This window comes from Vulpes vulpes, chromosome 6, assembly GCF_048418805.1.
Source record: "Vulpes vulpes isolate BD-2025 chromosome 6, VulVul3, whole genome shotgun sequence".
In the NCBI taxonomy this organism is placed as follows: domain Eukaryota; kingdom Metazoa; phylum Chordata; class Mammalia; order Carnivora; family Canidae; genus Vulpes; species Vulpes vulpes.
The window spans coordinates 49,395,100-49,410,829 of NC_132785.1; the positions used below are offsets into that span (position 1 = coordinate 49,395,100).

A 15,730-nucleotide genomic window follows, 5' to 3' on the forward strand; every position below is an offset into this window, starting at 1 on the left:
TCCTGTAGTTTTATTTGCGAGGAAACACATAGAAGCCGTGGGAAACGCAGAAAAACAGCTGTCTAAATTACTTTGGCAAAGAGGAGTGGAAAAACTGAATGCCAGATTATTAAGAGACTAAAACAGGAGTCATCAAATGCTATCTGCCTCGGAGGAAAGGACAAAATCACATCCCTCAACTTTCACAGCCGGGCCTGAGCTAGTCCTTGGAGAAAGGGAGCGTCACAAAGGGAGGATGTAAGGAAAACTTCGTATCTTCCTAGTTTGGAACTGGAATCCCCACCAGGGTTTCTGCATGACAGAGCCCACAGGAAAGACCCCCTCCAACCAGAGACTCCATTTTGTGGCCCGGACGAGGAGGTGGGGCGATCTCCCCGAGCCACGCCCCGGGCACCGCAGCACGGTAACCAAGGGAACCCCGGGGATGGCGTTTCCGGGAGAGGCCGGATCCGGAAGTAAGCGCTCCGCTCCTCCCTGCGGCCGAGCCCCGCCCCCTGTCCTACCACCGGGCCCGGCAGCGAGGGGTGACGTGTCTGATCTGCGGAGGCGGAAGCCGGGAGGAGGTCGCAGGGGTAGGAGTTGGGGAGGAGCCGCCTGTGGACCCTTGCGCATGCGCCGTCCGCACTCTGGTCAGACAGGTTTGGGACTGGAGTCCGGGGACCATTTATTGAGGAAGACTCCACTTCTCCGGGTTTTTGGTGATGCTGAGTTTCGGGGGCTCGAGAGGCGGCGGGGTTTGGAGGAAAGGAACCCGGGGACTTCCTTGAACCCCCAGATCTCTGAGGTCTCAGCCTCAATAAGTAGCTGATTGGCTGCGGGCAGTCACGCCCCTTCATTGTTCTCTAAAAGGTTAAATGCATCTGGAAAACCTGAGGTTTATTTCAGCACAGTATCCTCAAACCCCTCACAACTTTCAGGTATATAATCAACCACCCCTCATAGGCCCCCGGGCAGCAGCTTTTCCTGCCCATGGGTCCTGTCCCCGTGCTTTAATAAAACCACGATTTTGCACCAAAGGCGTCTCAAGAATTCTTTCTTGGTCGTCAGCTCCGGACCTCACCTATAATTCCAAAACTTCATCAATACCAGATTGCTATTTCACTAGAACGACTATCCTCACTTAACTCTTGCCCATCTTCTTTTGCAAAGAAACATCAACACTACCTTTTGTTTGCCTACTCCTGATTTTTCCCCCACCTCATTTCCACTCATCTTTAAAGAGATCTTGTTTATTCTGTACAATTACTGTCCCAGGCAAAAATGGCTCACGGCATGGAGCTGGACACTCAAAACTATATGAGACTTTTTGGCTAGTTTTTCTCATCTATTTCCTCATCCTGCTCCCAAACAGGTGTTTCCCGAACTTCTTCCCGCCACCAAGGCCGCCTCCATCAGCAAGCATTTTCTGGAGCACCAACTCTATAACAAGGGTTGACGTGCCAGGAGAGGTGTGGCGAGGAAACCTCGTAATTGCTATGGGAGATTGAACCGAAGCAGCGAGCCGGGGACGCCAGCGCGACAGGTGGTGCCCTCCTGGACGCCGCCGGGCAGCTCCAGATCTGAATCTGGAAGGCGAGCCGAGAACGCGGAAACCAGCAACCCCCTCGTCAGCCTGCTGGAAAACCTGGAAAGTGGATTTCCTCCAGGCTCCGTCCCGGAAACTCCTCCCGGCGCTTGCGGCCCCTCTCACGGAGCATGTGCAGGCGGCGTTGCGCATGCTCTGTCGAGCTCCGGTTCGGTTTCTGTTGCGGGACCCGCGGCGTCTCCTAGCGCAACCGGAACTGTCCGTGGCGGGGCGGTCCCCCTTCAGCTCCCGCGATCTTGTGGTCGTCTCCGAGGCTCCCCGTCCCTCCTTCCCTCTTCACCCCCTCGGCTCGGCTGCCCTTTTCCGGAAACAGCCGTCATGAGCGCGAGGCTGCTGGTGTTGTCTCCGCCTCGGTGGCCGGGGCTGGTGCTGCTGTTGCTGCTCCTGAGGGCGGCCCCAGGCCCACGTCCGGGCGCCGCCTTCTACCTGCCCGGCCTGGCTCCAGTCAACTTCTGCGAAGAAGACAAAAAGAGTGACGAGTGTAAGGTGAGTGAGGCCTGGCGGACCCTGAGTGCTCTGACCGAAGGGCAGCCTCCCCTTAGCCGGAGAGCTGCGGTCCGAGGGGAAGGGGGCGTAGCTGGGATGGGTCGGGTGTCCCCGGGAAGTGCTTGGGTCCGCACGGCGGCAGGTCGGAGGTTCTGGAATGGCCTTTTAGGGGTAGATTCTGCGGGGCTCAGTGGGCCTCAGGCTCGCCTCGGGTCTAAAGGTCCAGGCAGCACGAGCAGCTGTAGCCCGTTTGCCTGCCAACAGGGGCTGTGTGTATGGATGGCCCTCGGTTGGCGTTGGGTGCCTGCGGGTCCGCACGCAGTCCACGGGGGAGTGTTGGCTCACCGCCCTGGGTCACGCACTCCAAGAAAGTGGACGACTGGGTCTTCCAGTTACTTTTTAAAAAATTTCATTGCTTCCCGAGATTTTTTTTTTTTTCCTACTTTCTTGGAACTCCTGGTTGGTTCTGAGAGCTTGTTTTCTTTCTAGGACTTCGGTGTTTTGACTTCACACTTAGCCGTGTGTTCCTTTTTTTGTGAACTCTTAACACCCAGAACCGCGTAAACTGCATCAATAAAAAGTTGCTGTAATAGTGGAGACTGTTCATTTCTAACTCTTAACTTAAAATATTTTTTAGCCTGCAGAAATTGTAAAAGATCCCAGCACTTAGTTTCTCTGACGTTGTTTTAAACACTGAAAAGCAGGTAAACGGGAGAAACGCGTATTATTCCTAGGACAGATCCTGAAAACTTTGATCTCTTACGACCTTTACACTCAAGGTTTTCAGCTTAACTGCTAGTGAAGAGGCATATTAGTAACTTGATTTTACGTTATTTGCTATAGAGCATGACGGTAGACATAATAGTTTTAAGTTGCTAACACCGTTGGGGCATGAGGATCTCTTTGAAACCAGTAATAACTTTAATAATTCAAATAATCGTTCGGCAAACTTTTACAGTCTGTAAGTAGGTTTATTTATTAAGTTTGATTTTATTTTTAAAGACGTGTTTATTTTATTACTGCTAGCTTTACTGTGGCTATGAATTTTAAGCTTCTTTTAGGGCATTAAATAAGCTATTAAATTTTTCATAGCATTTTACAGTTTGCTTTAAAATCTTCAGTCTTGGGCACCTGTGTGTGGCTCAGTGGTTGAGCGTCTGCCTTTGGCTTAGGGCACGATCTCAGGGTCTTGGGAGTTGATCCCCTCAGGGAGCCTGCTTCTCCTCCTACCTGTGTCTCTGCCTTGGTCCCTCTCATGAATAAATAAATAAAATCTTTTAAAAAAATAAAAAAATCTTGGATCTCTAAAAATGTCTAAGGTTCTTTAGGTTTTACTCAAGTTGACAGTTACCACTCTCAAACTGTTAACTTTCATACCCTGCAGCAAGAAGCTTTCACTCTTTGAGAGTTCTGACTGAAAGAATATAGTGCTTGCAAATAGAAAAGAGAGTTAGTCTTGAAAGCACACTGCTTTTTCTGTTAAATATTTTAGTAGCCAGCCTTTAAAAACTAGTGTTTGGTCTTTAAATTTAAATCTAACAGCAATCCTGTATTGTATTCCGAGTGCCTTAGAGACAATAAATAAATAAATAAATAAATAAATAAATAAATAAATAAATAAATAAATACATCCCTGTCTTCTAGGGACCTCAGAGTAAAGGATATAAGTTTATGAACAGATATTGAAATCTGATATGTTATAAAAGATGTATGTCCAAAGTGCCTTAAAACACAAATGAGGAAACATCTGTGGATTGGAGTCTTAGGGGAAAGCTGCAGAGAGGAAGTGACATTTGAGATGGACTTTGGAAAATCAGTCTGAGTGAAATTTACAGGTGGCCTGCCTCTTAGATGATTTTTGGTTTCTCAACAGTCCTTCTTTAAGTAGCTGCTTTTTTTTTTTAAGGTTGATTGATTGATTTATGATAGACACAGAGAGAGAGAGAGAGAGAAAGGCAGAGACACAGGAGGAGGGAGAAGCAGGCTCCATGCACTGGGAGCCCGATCCCTGGACTCCAGGATCGCGCCCTGGGCCAAAGGCGGGCACTAAACCGCGGAGCCACCCACGGATCCCCTAAGGGATCCCCTAAGTAGCTACTTTTAAGTTAACTTTTGGATAATTTGGGGGAGCCCTTTGGGATTTTTTTTTTAATTTTTATTTATTTATGATAGTCACACAGAGAGAGAGAGAGAGAGAGAGAGAGAGAGAGAGAGAGGCAGAGACACAGGCAGAGGGAGAAGCAGGCTCCATGCACTGGGAGCCCGATGAGGGATTCAATCCCCGGTCTCCAGGATCGCGCCCTGGGCCAAAGGCAGGCGCTAAACCACTGCGCCACCCAGGGATCCCCCCTTTGGGATTTTTAATTTTCAAAATTATAGGGATAAAACAGGCAAGGCAAAAAAAATTTTTTTTCTTAAATATTTGGGTTTCATCTTTGTTGCCAGCTGCTCTCACATCTTAGTCAATGGAAACAGCTCTTAGAAGAATAGAAAGATATACCTGTAACCTTTTTTTCCTGCAATTTGACTGTGATAGAGAATTTGAAGTAGATTTTAATATATCTTCTTGGGATGCCTGGCTGGCTCAGCGGTTGAGCATCTGCCTTTGGCTCAGGGCATGATCCTGGGGTCCCGGGATGGAGTTCCGCATCAGGCTCCCTGCACGGAGCCTGCTTCTTTCTCTGCCTGTGTCTCTGCCTCTCTCTGTGTCTCTCATGAATAAATAGATAAAAATCTTTAAAATATATATATATCTTATATATGATATATGATATACATATGATATATGTATATGATATATATATATATATATATATATCCTTGTCTCTCAGAGGAGAAAAACAGTAAATAGTTCAAATGTTTATTACTTCAGTCAGTGTATTAACAATTTTTTCTCATATATTTCATATTTAAGAAGGACAGTCATGTATATACTGTTCAGAAAAGTTAAAGGAAATTATTTTAAAATAATGAAAAAAATAAATAATGAAAAGTAAAATGTGAATGGGAAAAATTCTTTCCAAAAGATGCTGTTAAGGATAGGAAATCAAGAGTTGGATGAATTGTGTAGGACGCTGATACTGTTTCCATCAGTTTTTCCATCTGTAGAATAGGGATGATCATATTTGCTTACTATCTGTTCCCTTTGAAAAGTGATTTGCATTTTTTAGAGAAAAAGCACAATATTTATTGGTTGTGATATTATAAAACGTTTTCAAGTATAAAGATGAAACAGGTATATTTTCAGCATTTGTAATTTTTGTAGTGTAGTCATTACTTGTACACTGTCCCACGTTTAGTACATTATGTATATATTGTTGAGAGACAGTCAAAAGAATCTTGAGGGTTTGGTCATTTTCTCCTCTCAAAATTATTTTATGTTCATTTTATGTTTATGGCAGAGAAATAGTCCAGTGAACATAAAATTCTACTTATATTGCTCTAGCTTCTGATGTATGATCTTTATGAGCCTTCATAAATACTATGACTATGTTCTGTGGGTTCCCTTTTTTTTTTTAGACTTACTACGTGTATATACATTTGAATATCAACCTAGTGCACATTCTTACTGGTTTTTATTGGCCATATAGTATTTTATTCTATTACTGTACTGTGGTTTGCTTAACCATTTCTTGCCTATAGGGCACTGAGATTGGTTCCAGTTTCTTCTGTTATAAATAATGTTGCTAGAATATATTCAGTAGAAATTACTTACATATTCCCAAATAAAAAATTACTAGGGCAAAGCCAAGAAGCAATTTTATAGCTCTATTTGATATTGCCAGGTTTCTTTCAAAAATGGTAGATTTGAAAAAAAAAATAGGTTTGCTTTATAATGCCTTTAGCTAAATGATTTGCTGTGTCTCCAGAATATTTTATAATTCTTATTTATTTTAATAGCTATGTGACAATATGGAAAACATTAACGTTGTATTACTTTCATTGCTATTAAGGTTTCTCATTTAATTTTTTTCTTTTATTTGTTTTGTGTTGTTAGTTTTTGAAACCATAGTAATAAAAGAATTGAACTATGGTATTTTTTCCCTCTAGAATTCATTTTACTTTCTTAAAATTAAGGGACAATGTATTGACTGCAATAAATAAAATAAAGCCCTGATCAGAAGTTAATAGATCTTTACAGAGTAAAATGTGCAGTCTAATCTACTTCATAAAAGTTTCAATCATTTCAGTTAGCTGCTGCGTGTTGTTTTACTTTAGATTGGTCCTCAGTGTGCTGAGTAGCATTCTGATGGCTAATAGCTGATTAGTGAGCAGTTCACTGTTGCTGCATTTAACTTTCAGTTAATTGTCAGCTTGTCAACATGAATTCAGACCTAATAACTAAACTCTCCAAAACATCTGCCACTTCTTTACTGTTTGATATATAGATTGTGTTCTTAGATGAAAGATTTTCTTTCCTGTCCAGTAAGGAAAAATAGCTGAATATACCCCCTTGTGTTAAAAAAAAATGTTTAAATGAATTAATTTACAGTTTTTTGATAAAAGGAAATTTAGTTAGAATCATACTTTTTCTTTAAATTGTAGTTGACACACAATGTTACATTAGTTTTAAGTATGCAACTAGTATTGGACACCCTAAACTGTCATACAACTCTATTATAATACCATTGACTATATTCCTATGCTGTACTTCTCATCCCTGTGATTTTTTCATTCCATAACTGGAAGCCTGTTCCTTCCTTCATCCATTTTGCCCAACATCACATCCTCTTCCCCTCTGGCAACCACCAGTTTGTTCTTTGTATTATGGATCTGTTTTCTGCTTTTTTTGTTGTTGCTTTGCTTTTTAGATTACACATGTGAATGAATGAAATACAATATTTGTCTTTCTCTGCCCAACTTATTTTACTTAGCATAATACCCTCAGGGTTTGTCCATGTTGTTGCAAATGGCAAGATCTTATTCTATTTTTTATGGCTGAGTAATATTTTTGTGTGTGTCTATCACACTTTCCTTATCCTTCTATCAGTGGGCACTTAGGTTGTTTCCATATGTTGGCTATTGTAAATAATGCTATAGTAAACAAACATAGGGTGCATATATATGTTCAAATTAGCATTTTTGTTTTCTTTGGATAAATGCGCAGCAGTGAAATTACTGGGTTGTATGGTATTTCTATTTTTAATTTTTTGAAGAACCTCTATCCTGTTTTCCAAAGTGGCTGCACCAGTTTATAGTCCCACCAACAGTGCACAAGGATTCCATTTTCTCCACATCCTTGCCAACACATGCTGTTTCTTGTCTTTTTCATTTTAGCCATTCTGACAGGTGTGAGGTGACATCTCATTGTGGTTTTGATTTCATTTCCCTGCTGATGAGTGATGTTGGGTATCTTTTCATGTGCTTGTTGGCCATCTGGATGTCTTTGGAAAAATGTCTATTCAGGTCCTTTGCCCATTTTTAAATTTAATTTTGTTTTTTAATGTTACATTGTACGAGTTCTTTGTATACTTTGGATATTAACCCTTTATCGTATATATCTTCTCCCATTCAGTAGGTTTTCTTTTCATTTTGTTGATGGTTTCCTTTGCTGTGCAAAAGCTTGTAGTTTGGTGTAGTCCCAATAGTTTATTTTTGCTTTTGTTGCCCTTGCCTGCGGAAGACTATCCATAACTATGTTGCTAAGGCTGATGTCAAAGAGATTATTGGCTGTGTTTTTGTTTTTGTTTTTGTTTTTAATTTTTATGATAGTCACAGAGAGAGAGAGAGAGGCAGAGACATAGGCAGAGGGAGAAGCAGGCTCCATGCACCGGGAGCCCGATGTGGGATTCGATCCCGGGTCTCCAGGATCGCGCCCTGGGCCAAAGGCAGGCGCCAAACCGCTGCGCCACCCAGGGATCCCCTGGCTATGTTTTCTTATAGGAGTTTTGTGGTTTCAGTTCTCACATTTAGATCTTTAATCTATTTCGAGTTTCTTTTTGTGTAGGGTGTAAAAAAGTGATCCAGTCTTCCAAGCACCATTTTTTGAAGAGGCTGTCTTTTCCCCATTGTAAATTCCTGCCTCCTTTGCCGTAGGTTCATTGACCATATAATGAATGGTGTGGATTTATTTCTGGGGTCTCTGTCCTATTGCATTGATCTGTGTGTCTGTTTTTTTTTTTTGTGCCAGGGTCATACTGTTTTGATTACTATGGCTTTGTAGTATATCTTGAAATCTGGGATTGTTGAATCCTCTAGTTTTGTTTTGGTTTTTCAGAGTCTTTTGTGGTTCCATAGAATTTTAGGTCTATTTGTTCTAGTTCTGTGAAAAATACTATAAGTATTTTGATAAGGATTGCATCGAATCAGTAGATTGCTTTGGATAGTGTGAACATTTTAACGATATTCTTTCAATCATGAGCATGATATATCTTTCCATTTGTGTCATCTTCAGTTTCTTTCATCAGTGCTCTATAGTTTTCAGAGTACAGGTCTTTCACCTCCTTGGTTAAGTTTACCTCTAGGTATTTTATTCTTTTGGGTGTAATTGTAAATGGCATTGTTTTTTTAGTTTCTCTTTGTTGCTACTTCATTTTAGTGAACAGAAGCATAACAGATTTTTGTATATTGCATCCTATTTACTGAATTCAGTTATTCTAATAGTTTTTTGGTGGAGTCCTTAAGGTTTTAAGTATAGTATCATGTCATCTGTTATAGTGACAGTTTTATCAGAATCATACTTTTTTTTTTTAAAGATTTTATTCATTTATTCATGAGAGACAGAGAGAGCAGAGAAGAGACCTAGGCAGAGAGAGAAGCAGGCTCCTCCCAGGGAGCCCAATCGGAACTTGATCCCGAAATCGGGATCACGCCCTGAGCCGAAGGCAGATGCTCAACCCTTGAGCCACCCAGGCGTCCCCAGAATCATACTTTTAAATATTTTTTCTAGGTAGTTATGTTTAGAAATGTTTAATAAATTGTGTGTCTGTTACTTTGGGAGCAGTTGCCTATAAATATGGAATATAAATAAAATATAAGAAAACAATTATAAATTTTGCTTTGTGCAGGTGTATATTTTACTTGTTTTAATTTAACCATAGATACAGTTTGAAGATCTTGAAATATCTAAAAAACATAATTACATATGAACTTTTTGATATAATTGATATATATTTATTGGTATTTAGTTTCACATTATCAGAATTCCTCTGGAATAAGAGATTGATTCTTAGCTTCTGGAAACTAATCAGTGTATGTGGGTTACTGATAATGTTTCAAATAGGAAATTTGGCGTTGGAATGACTTTGACTATGATAAATTCACATTCCAACAATTGTTTTTCTTTTCTGTGGGAAAAGTACATGGAGCTTAGAAAGTTTGCTTTCAGAAATTAATTTTTTTGAATAAAACTATTTTAAAGCTGTGATTGTTCAATAATACTGGATCTGAGAGCTAGGGTTGGGAAAGCAAGCAAGGTCAATATGGATAAAAAACTCCTGCTGCCATTGGCTCTTCACAAAGGGAAGCCCTTCCAAAGGTATATTTTTGAACATCTGAAACAAAGCCACAGACATGTACTTTATATCCCACATCCTTGACACACTCATAGAAACACACACAAATTCTAGAGACAGGTCTGTGCTCTGTGGGCCTAGAGCCTAGTTCTTGATGCTCTTACTTCCTATTCTTCCTTGCACTTTTTAAAATCAGTGTCCTTTTAGTAAGTATAGTAGTTAATAATCGCTACTTTAAATGTGCTCTCAAAGGTTACAAAGTCTTTCTCTTTTGCCATTAAAAATAACTAACTATTCATGAAAGGCTTTGGAGGAAACTTTTTAAAAAAGATTTTATTTATTTATTAATGAGAGACACATAAAGAGAGGCAGAGACATAGGCAGAGGGAGAAGCAGGTTCCCTGCAGGGAGCCTGATATGGGACTCGATCTCAGGACCCCGGGATCACACCCTGAACCCAAGGTGGATGCTCAACCACTGAGCCACCCAGGTGCCTCTGGAAGAAACTTTTGAAATATATTTTCTTTGCTCTTATTCTCAACTTTCAAACCTATTTATTGCCTGTGCTAATAATAACAAAGAATGCAATTTGTGTACTTTGTGGGTGCCTTAATTAATCTTCAGAACAGTCCTGTGATTTATAAATGGAGAAAATGTAGCTGAATAAAATGAAGTAACCTTCTCAAGTGTATATACCTAGTAAGTGGTGAAGCAAAGATTCAGCTCCTAGAGTGTCCGATTCTAAAGGCTGGCCTCTTCACCATGTTGGAGTACTGCTGTATATTTCATGCTGAGTACTCTCCACCACTTCTGCCTCACCTTGGAGATCCCTGGCTGCTAATTATTGACTTCTACAATTGATGCAATTTTAACCTGTAGAGCCAATTTTTAATTAGTCATATTTTGTATTTATTCCTTTCTTTGATACAACCTAAAATTGACATTTTAGTTTTCAGTGAAGTGGGGATAGAAGGAAGAACCTTAGTATATAGGAGATCAACTTCTGGGTTTTGCTGGTCAGATAACTCAAAGTTCATGAGCATCCATTTATGAGTTCCAGCATTTCTGTTGGGATTGTTTTATTATGACTGAGTTAAGATTCTCCTTTTTTTTTTTTTTTTTTAATTTATTTATTCCTGAGAGACAGAGAAAGAGAGAGGCAGAGACACAGGCAGAGGGAGAAGCAGGCTCCATACAGGGAGCCCAATGTAGGACTTGATCCCGGGACTCCAGTCTCACGCCCTGAGCCGAAGGCAGCCGCCAAACTGCTGAGCCACCCAGGGATCCCCAGATTCTCCTTCTTCAGAATTTTTCCCACTCTGGACTTCTCCAATATTGAGTTGAAATGTCCACAGTTTTCCTTTTCTGTGGCTGTGCCTTCGTATTTTAGAGCCTTTTGTGACTAGCCACTTGCTTTGGTTCTTGTTCAGACTCACATTTCTTCTCTGAATATTACTTGAAAATCAGTTGTAGATGTGGGTTGGGACAAATGCGATGGCAGGTAAAGTGGAATAAAAGCAAAAAGAAGGAAAAGGAAATAAAACAATGCAGGCCTGTGGCATGGCACACATGGCTTAAGGTGATAAAGTACAGGTGTGACCAGAGCTGGGATCAGATGTATAATGGGTGGGTTAGGACCAGAAAAAGAAAATTGTACATTTGGGAAGAGAAGGATTTAGAAGAGAGACCATAACACTCTAAATTATATAAAACTATTTCCATTAAAAAATTCTTAGGGTGGGATTTAATTAGTCTTCATTATCTAAGTCTTTATTTTTTTTTAAAGATTTTATTTATTCATCAGAGAGAGAGCATGCGCACACGAGAGAGAGGGAGGGGGAGGGGCAGAGACACAGGCAGAGGGAGAAGCAGTCTCCATGCAGGGAGCCCGATGTGGGACTCGATCCCAGAACTCCAGGATCATGCCCTGGACTGGAGGCAGTTGCCAAACCGCTGAGCCACCCAGGGATCCCCCTAAGTCTTGCTTTAAAATTTACTGCCTTGTTTTATGATTTATCTGTAACTTCCTAAGGGTGATGAGCCTACGGGGGATTTACAGCTAGTGTTTTAAGAACTGTGGAACCTGGATCCCTACAGATGCATTATGTTCTGCCTTTTAAATAAATATAAGCAGTATTTAGAAAAAAAAAAAGTATAACTTTGTCACAACTTTTCATGCTTGTAATAACTCAGTTTGGGACACTTAGAAAGCAGGAATATGAAGTGAGTAACCTTTAAAGCTCTTTCTAGGGCAGCCTGGGTGGCTCAGCAGTTTAGCGCCGCTTTCAGCCCAGGGCCTGATCCTGGAGACCCTGGGATCGAGTCCCACATCGTGCTCCCTACATGGAGCCTGCTTCCTACATGGAGCCTGCTTCTCCCTCTGCCTATGTCTCTGTCTCTGTCTCTGTCTCTCTCTCTCTGTCTCTCCTGAATAAATAAATAAATAAATAAAATCTTAAAAAAAAAAATAAAGCTCTTTCTAGTCATGTCAGTGGTATTTTGTAGTTGGCTGTCTCTATTTAAGGCAAATTTCCAAAAGGAGATGTACTTAACTTTTGGATGGGAAGTAAAGATATGCAGAGTAGAAAGTGACCATAAAATTTAAAATGTTTAAAAAAATAAAATCCCTTGGGATTCAGTAACTGTCCCAAGAACTTATAAATAGCTTTGTCATTTTTTTCTTTTACTTTCTTGAATGTATGTCTTATCTTCTCATCTGGATTAGAAATTCTTCAAAGGCAAGTGTTTCTTTATATTATTATATCGCTCACAATGTTCTGTAATTTGTATTATTATATCACTCACAATGTCTAGTATTGTGGCCATTAAATAAATGTGTTGAGTGAATGACTTTCTCATGGTTGTTCAGCAGGATTTTTTTATTCTCGGGAATGTACTTCAGTTTTAACGTACATTGCATATTGTTTTCTCCTGTTTAACACTTATTTTGAAGTCATCTTTACTAGTCCAGAACTTTCCACGCTAAATTTTACTCTTTCATTTTTATCTCTTCCTGCTTCATTTAGGCTTCTGTTGCTTCACAGAAAGACTAAAGTCTGCTGTCAACTTTAAAGCCTTTTATTTTTCCAACTTTTAATTGTGACTATTTTCAAAGTTGAAAAAAAGTTGATAGAATAGTATAATGATCACCTATATATCCATTTAGACCACTAGAGCCAACAACTGATTATATTTTTCCTAATTGTTTTATCCATACATGTGTTTATATTTTTAGAGATGAATGTCATATCTGTAAGCATTTTGCCTTTCATGAAATCACATGCTCATGAGCAGGCTCTTTTCCTTTCTCCTTCCAATTTTTAACATTTTCTCTACTGCCATATAACAAGGATCTCATTCCTTAAAGCAATTTTATTTATTTTTGAGACAGAGAAAGTGTTTCAAAGGGAGGGGAGTACAGAGGGAGAGGAAGAGAGAATCTCAAGCAGACTCCATACCCACCACAGAGCCCAATTCTAGGGCTCTGTCTCACAACCCTGAGATCATGACCTGAGCCGAAACCAAGAGTCAGACGCTTAACCAACTGAGCTGCTCAGGAGCCCCTACAAGGATCTCATTCTTAAAATATTACTGAAATTTCCTTGTTTCAGGTAAGAGTTGATATTTAAAATGAAGTGTTATAGGGGCACCTGGGTTGGGCATCTGCCTTTGGCTCAGGTCATGATCTCAGGGTCCTGGGTTAGAGCCCCGTGTGAGGCTCCCTCCGTCGTCTTCTGCCGCTCCCCCTGCTTGTGCTCTTTCTCTCTCTCAATTAAATAAATGTTTTTTTAAAAAAGAAGAAAAGGGCAAATTAAACTCCAAAATTTATTTTATTTTTTTTAAATTTTTATTTATTTATGATAATCACAGAGAGAGAGAGAGAGAGGGGCAGAGACATAGGCAGAGGGAGAAGCAGGCTCCATGCACCGGGAGCCCTATGTAGGATTCAGTCCCGGGTCTCCAGGATCGCACCCTGGGCCAAAGGCAGGCGCCAAACCGCTGCGCCACCCAGGGATCCCCACTCCAAAATTTAAATAAAATGAAATAAGTATTATAAATGTAGCATATTTTATAAATATGGTATAAATTGCTCTGTTCTTGTTAAAGATATCATTAATTGTAATTTACATTTCTTTGCATGTTGTGAGAGGATAATTCTTAAATTTTTAGATTCTCAGAATTTAAAGGAAGAATGAAAATGCTACAAAAATAACCAGAATGAACTGAATATCCAAGATGTATTTTGATTAGTTCACCAAATAATAGAAAAAGGTCCGTAATTTAGTGGTGATATCTGTGATAGACTAACTTCCTTGTAAAAGTAAATGTGGAAAAGTGTCAGAAGAGACCAGAAGGAAGAGAAGTAGAGGATTGAGAGCCGCAGAAATTAAAAGTGATGGTAGTTAGCTCTTGAGTTTCCGTACTTTTTTTTGAGTTAGCAGTCCAGGTTTTAAATTTATATTCTTGTCTTAAAGTAGAGCAAGTAATCCCTAGCTCATAAGGTCATTATGAGAATTGTGCTTGATAATTATTATCTTCCCCTCTCCTAGACTAATAGCTAAGAGAAGAATAACGAATAGGTATAAACAGGTAGTAGATCAGAAGGCTGTTGTCGGGAGCAGGGAGAAACCCTCAAGGTTATCCTTATACTGGTAAATATTCAGATTCAGGAATGTCCCTTTTCTCTGAAATAATAGTAGCTATGCTTATTTAATCATTTGCCTTAACTGGATGACCAGCATTAAGGAGGGCGTGTGATGTGATGAGCATTGGGTTTTATACTGTATCTTGGCAAATTGAATTGAATTTATTTTTAAATATTTTATTTATTTATTCATGAGAGACACTGAGAGAGAGAGAGAGCCAGAGGGAGAAACAGAGGGAGAAGCAGGCTCCATGCAAGGAGCCCGATGTGGGACTCGATCCCAGAACTCCAGGATCATGTCCTGGGCTGAGGGCAGGCACTAAACCCTGAGCCACACCCAGGGATCCCCGGCAAATTGAACTTAAATTTAAAAAGTCATTATCCTTATTGTGTACCAAGTATGGACCAGTTTCTATATTCTTACCCATTTTATTATCACCTTATACATTCCTCACATTCAGAATTACTCCTTGACCAAAAGCACATATTTATTAAGAGTAAATTTAGGACTTGAAAGGACCTGAGCAGTCTGGCATTATGCTGCCTCCAGACTGAAGTTGTGTTCCCTATGTTTTTAGGCAGTTTGAAATTTTTTACAAATGTTAAATCATTTAACCCTCATACTTCTCTCTCTCTCCCTCTTTTCTTTCTCAAATAACTAATAAATAAATAAATCTTGAAAACAGCAAAAGAGAGAGGCTCTTGAGTGGCCTATTTGGTTAAGCTTCCAACTCTTGGTTTCAGCTCAGGTAACAATCTCATGGGTTGTGGGATTGAGCCCTGCATGGGGCTCTGCACTCAACAGGAAGTCTACTTGAAGATTCTCCCCCTCTGCCCCTCCCCCCATAAATGAATATATAAATCTTTTAAAAAAATATTGGAGAAATTTGAAACTATGAAAACATTTTGTTGTAATTTAACTGCATATAAGTCCACTCAGTGAATGGATTTACAGGAGAAATGTTTATCAGAAAATTTTACATTTCAAACATGTCAAATTATTTTTTGTTTCTAAGCATGACTTAAGTTTTGATCTCCATTTGTTTATATTCTAATTCTAATTCTTTGTTTCTTCATTTTCAGGCTGAAATAGAACTATTTGTGAACAGGCTTGATTCAGTGGAATCTGTTCTTCCTTATGAATATACGGCGTAAGTTTTTCAGCTTGGTTTTTATATAAAATTATAAGTGACTCATCAGAATCTTGTACTTTTAGAAATTTATTTTCTCCACAGTTATGGGTAAATTCATATGTATTTTAAAAATGTACAGGGCCTGAAAACATTTCTTAAGGGGTATTCTTTATATTTAAGGTATGGTTAAAATGTGAAACATCTTTTTCAATATAGTAGAAGCACCAACCAAAACAATGGATTTCCTTTTTTATCTGAGTGGACAAAAAGCCATTGTGTTTTCTTTTAATTTTTTAATTATAAAAAACTCCACACAGTTTTAAACAAAATCCTCATGTCCCACATAATCCCCAGAAACAGTTGCTTTGTTTTCTACTCTTCCACATTTTTCTCTGCATATTCTCATATACCTAACCACATCTATGCA

General features: G+C 39.7%; 1 protein-coding gene across 2 annotated transcripts in view; it reads left to right on the plus strand.

Moving 5' to 3' along the window:
- The first annotated feature begins 491 nt into the window (after nt 1-491).
- TM9SF2 (transmembrane 9 superfamily member 2) overlaps nt 492-15,730 on the plus strand; it is a 61,191-nt gene continuing 45,952 nt past the window's right edge. The window contains exons 1-3 of one of the 2 annotated variants that reach the window (XM_026003689.2): nt 492-572; nt 1,352-2,071; nt 15,254-15,321. In XM_026003689.2, the coding sequence (XP_025859474.1) occupies nt 1,904-2,071; nt 15,254-15,321 (236 nt within the window). In that variant the 5' untranslated portion in view covers nt 492-572; nt 1,352-1,903. The other variant, XM_072760936.1, reaches the window with a different exon arrangement.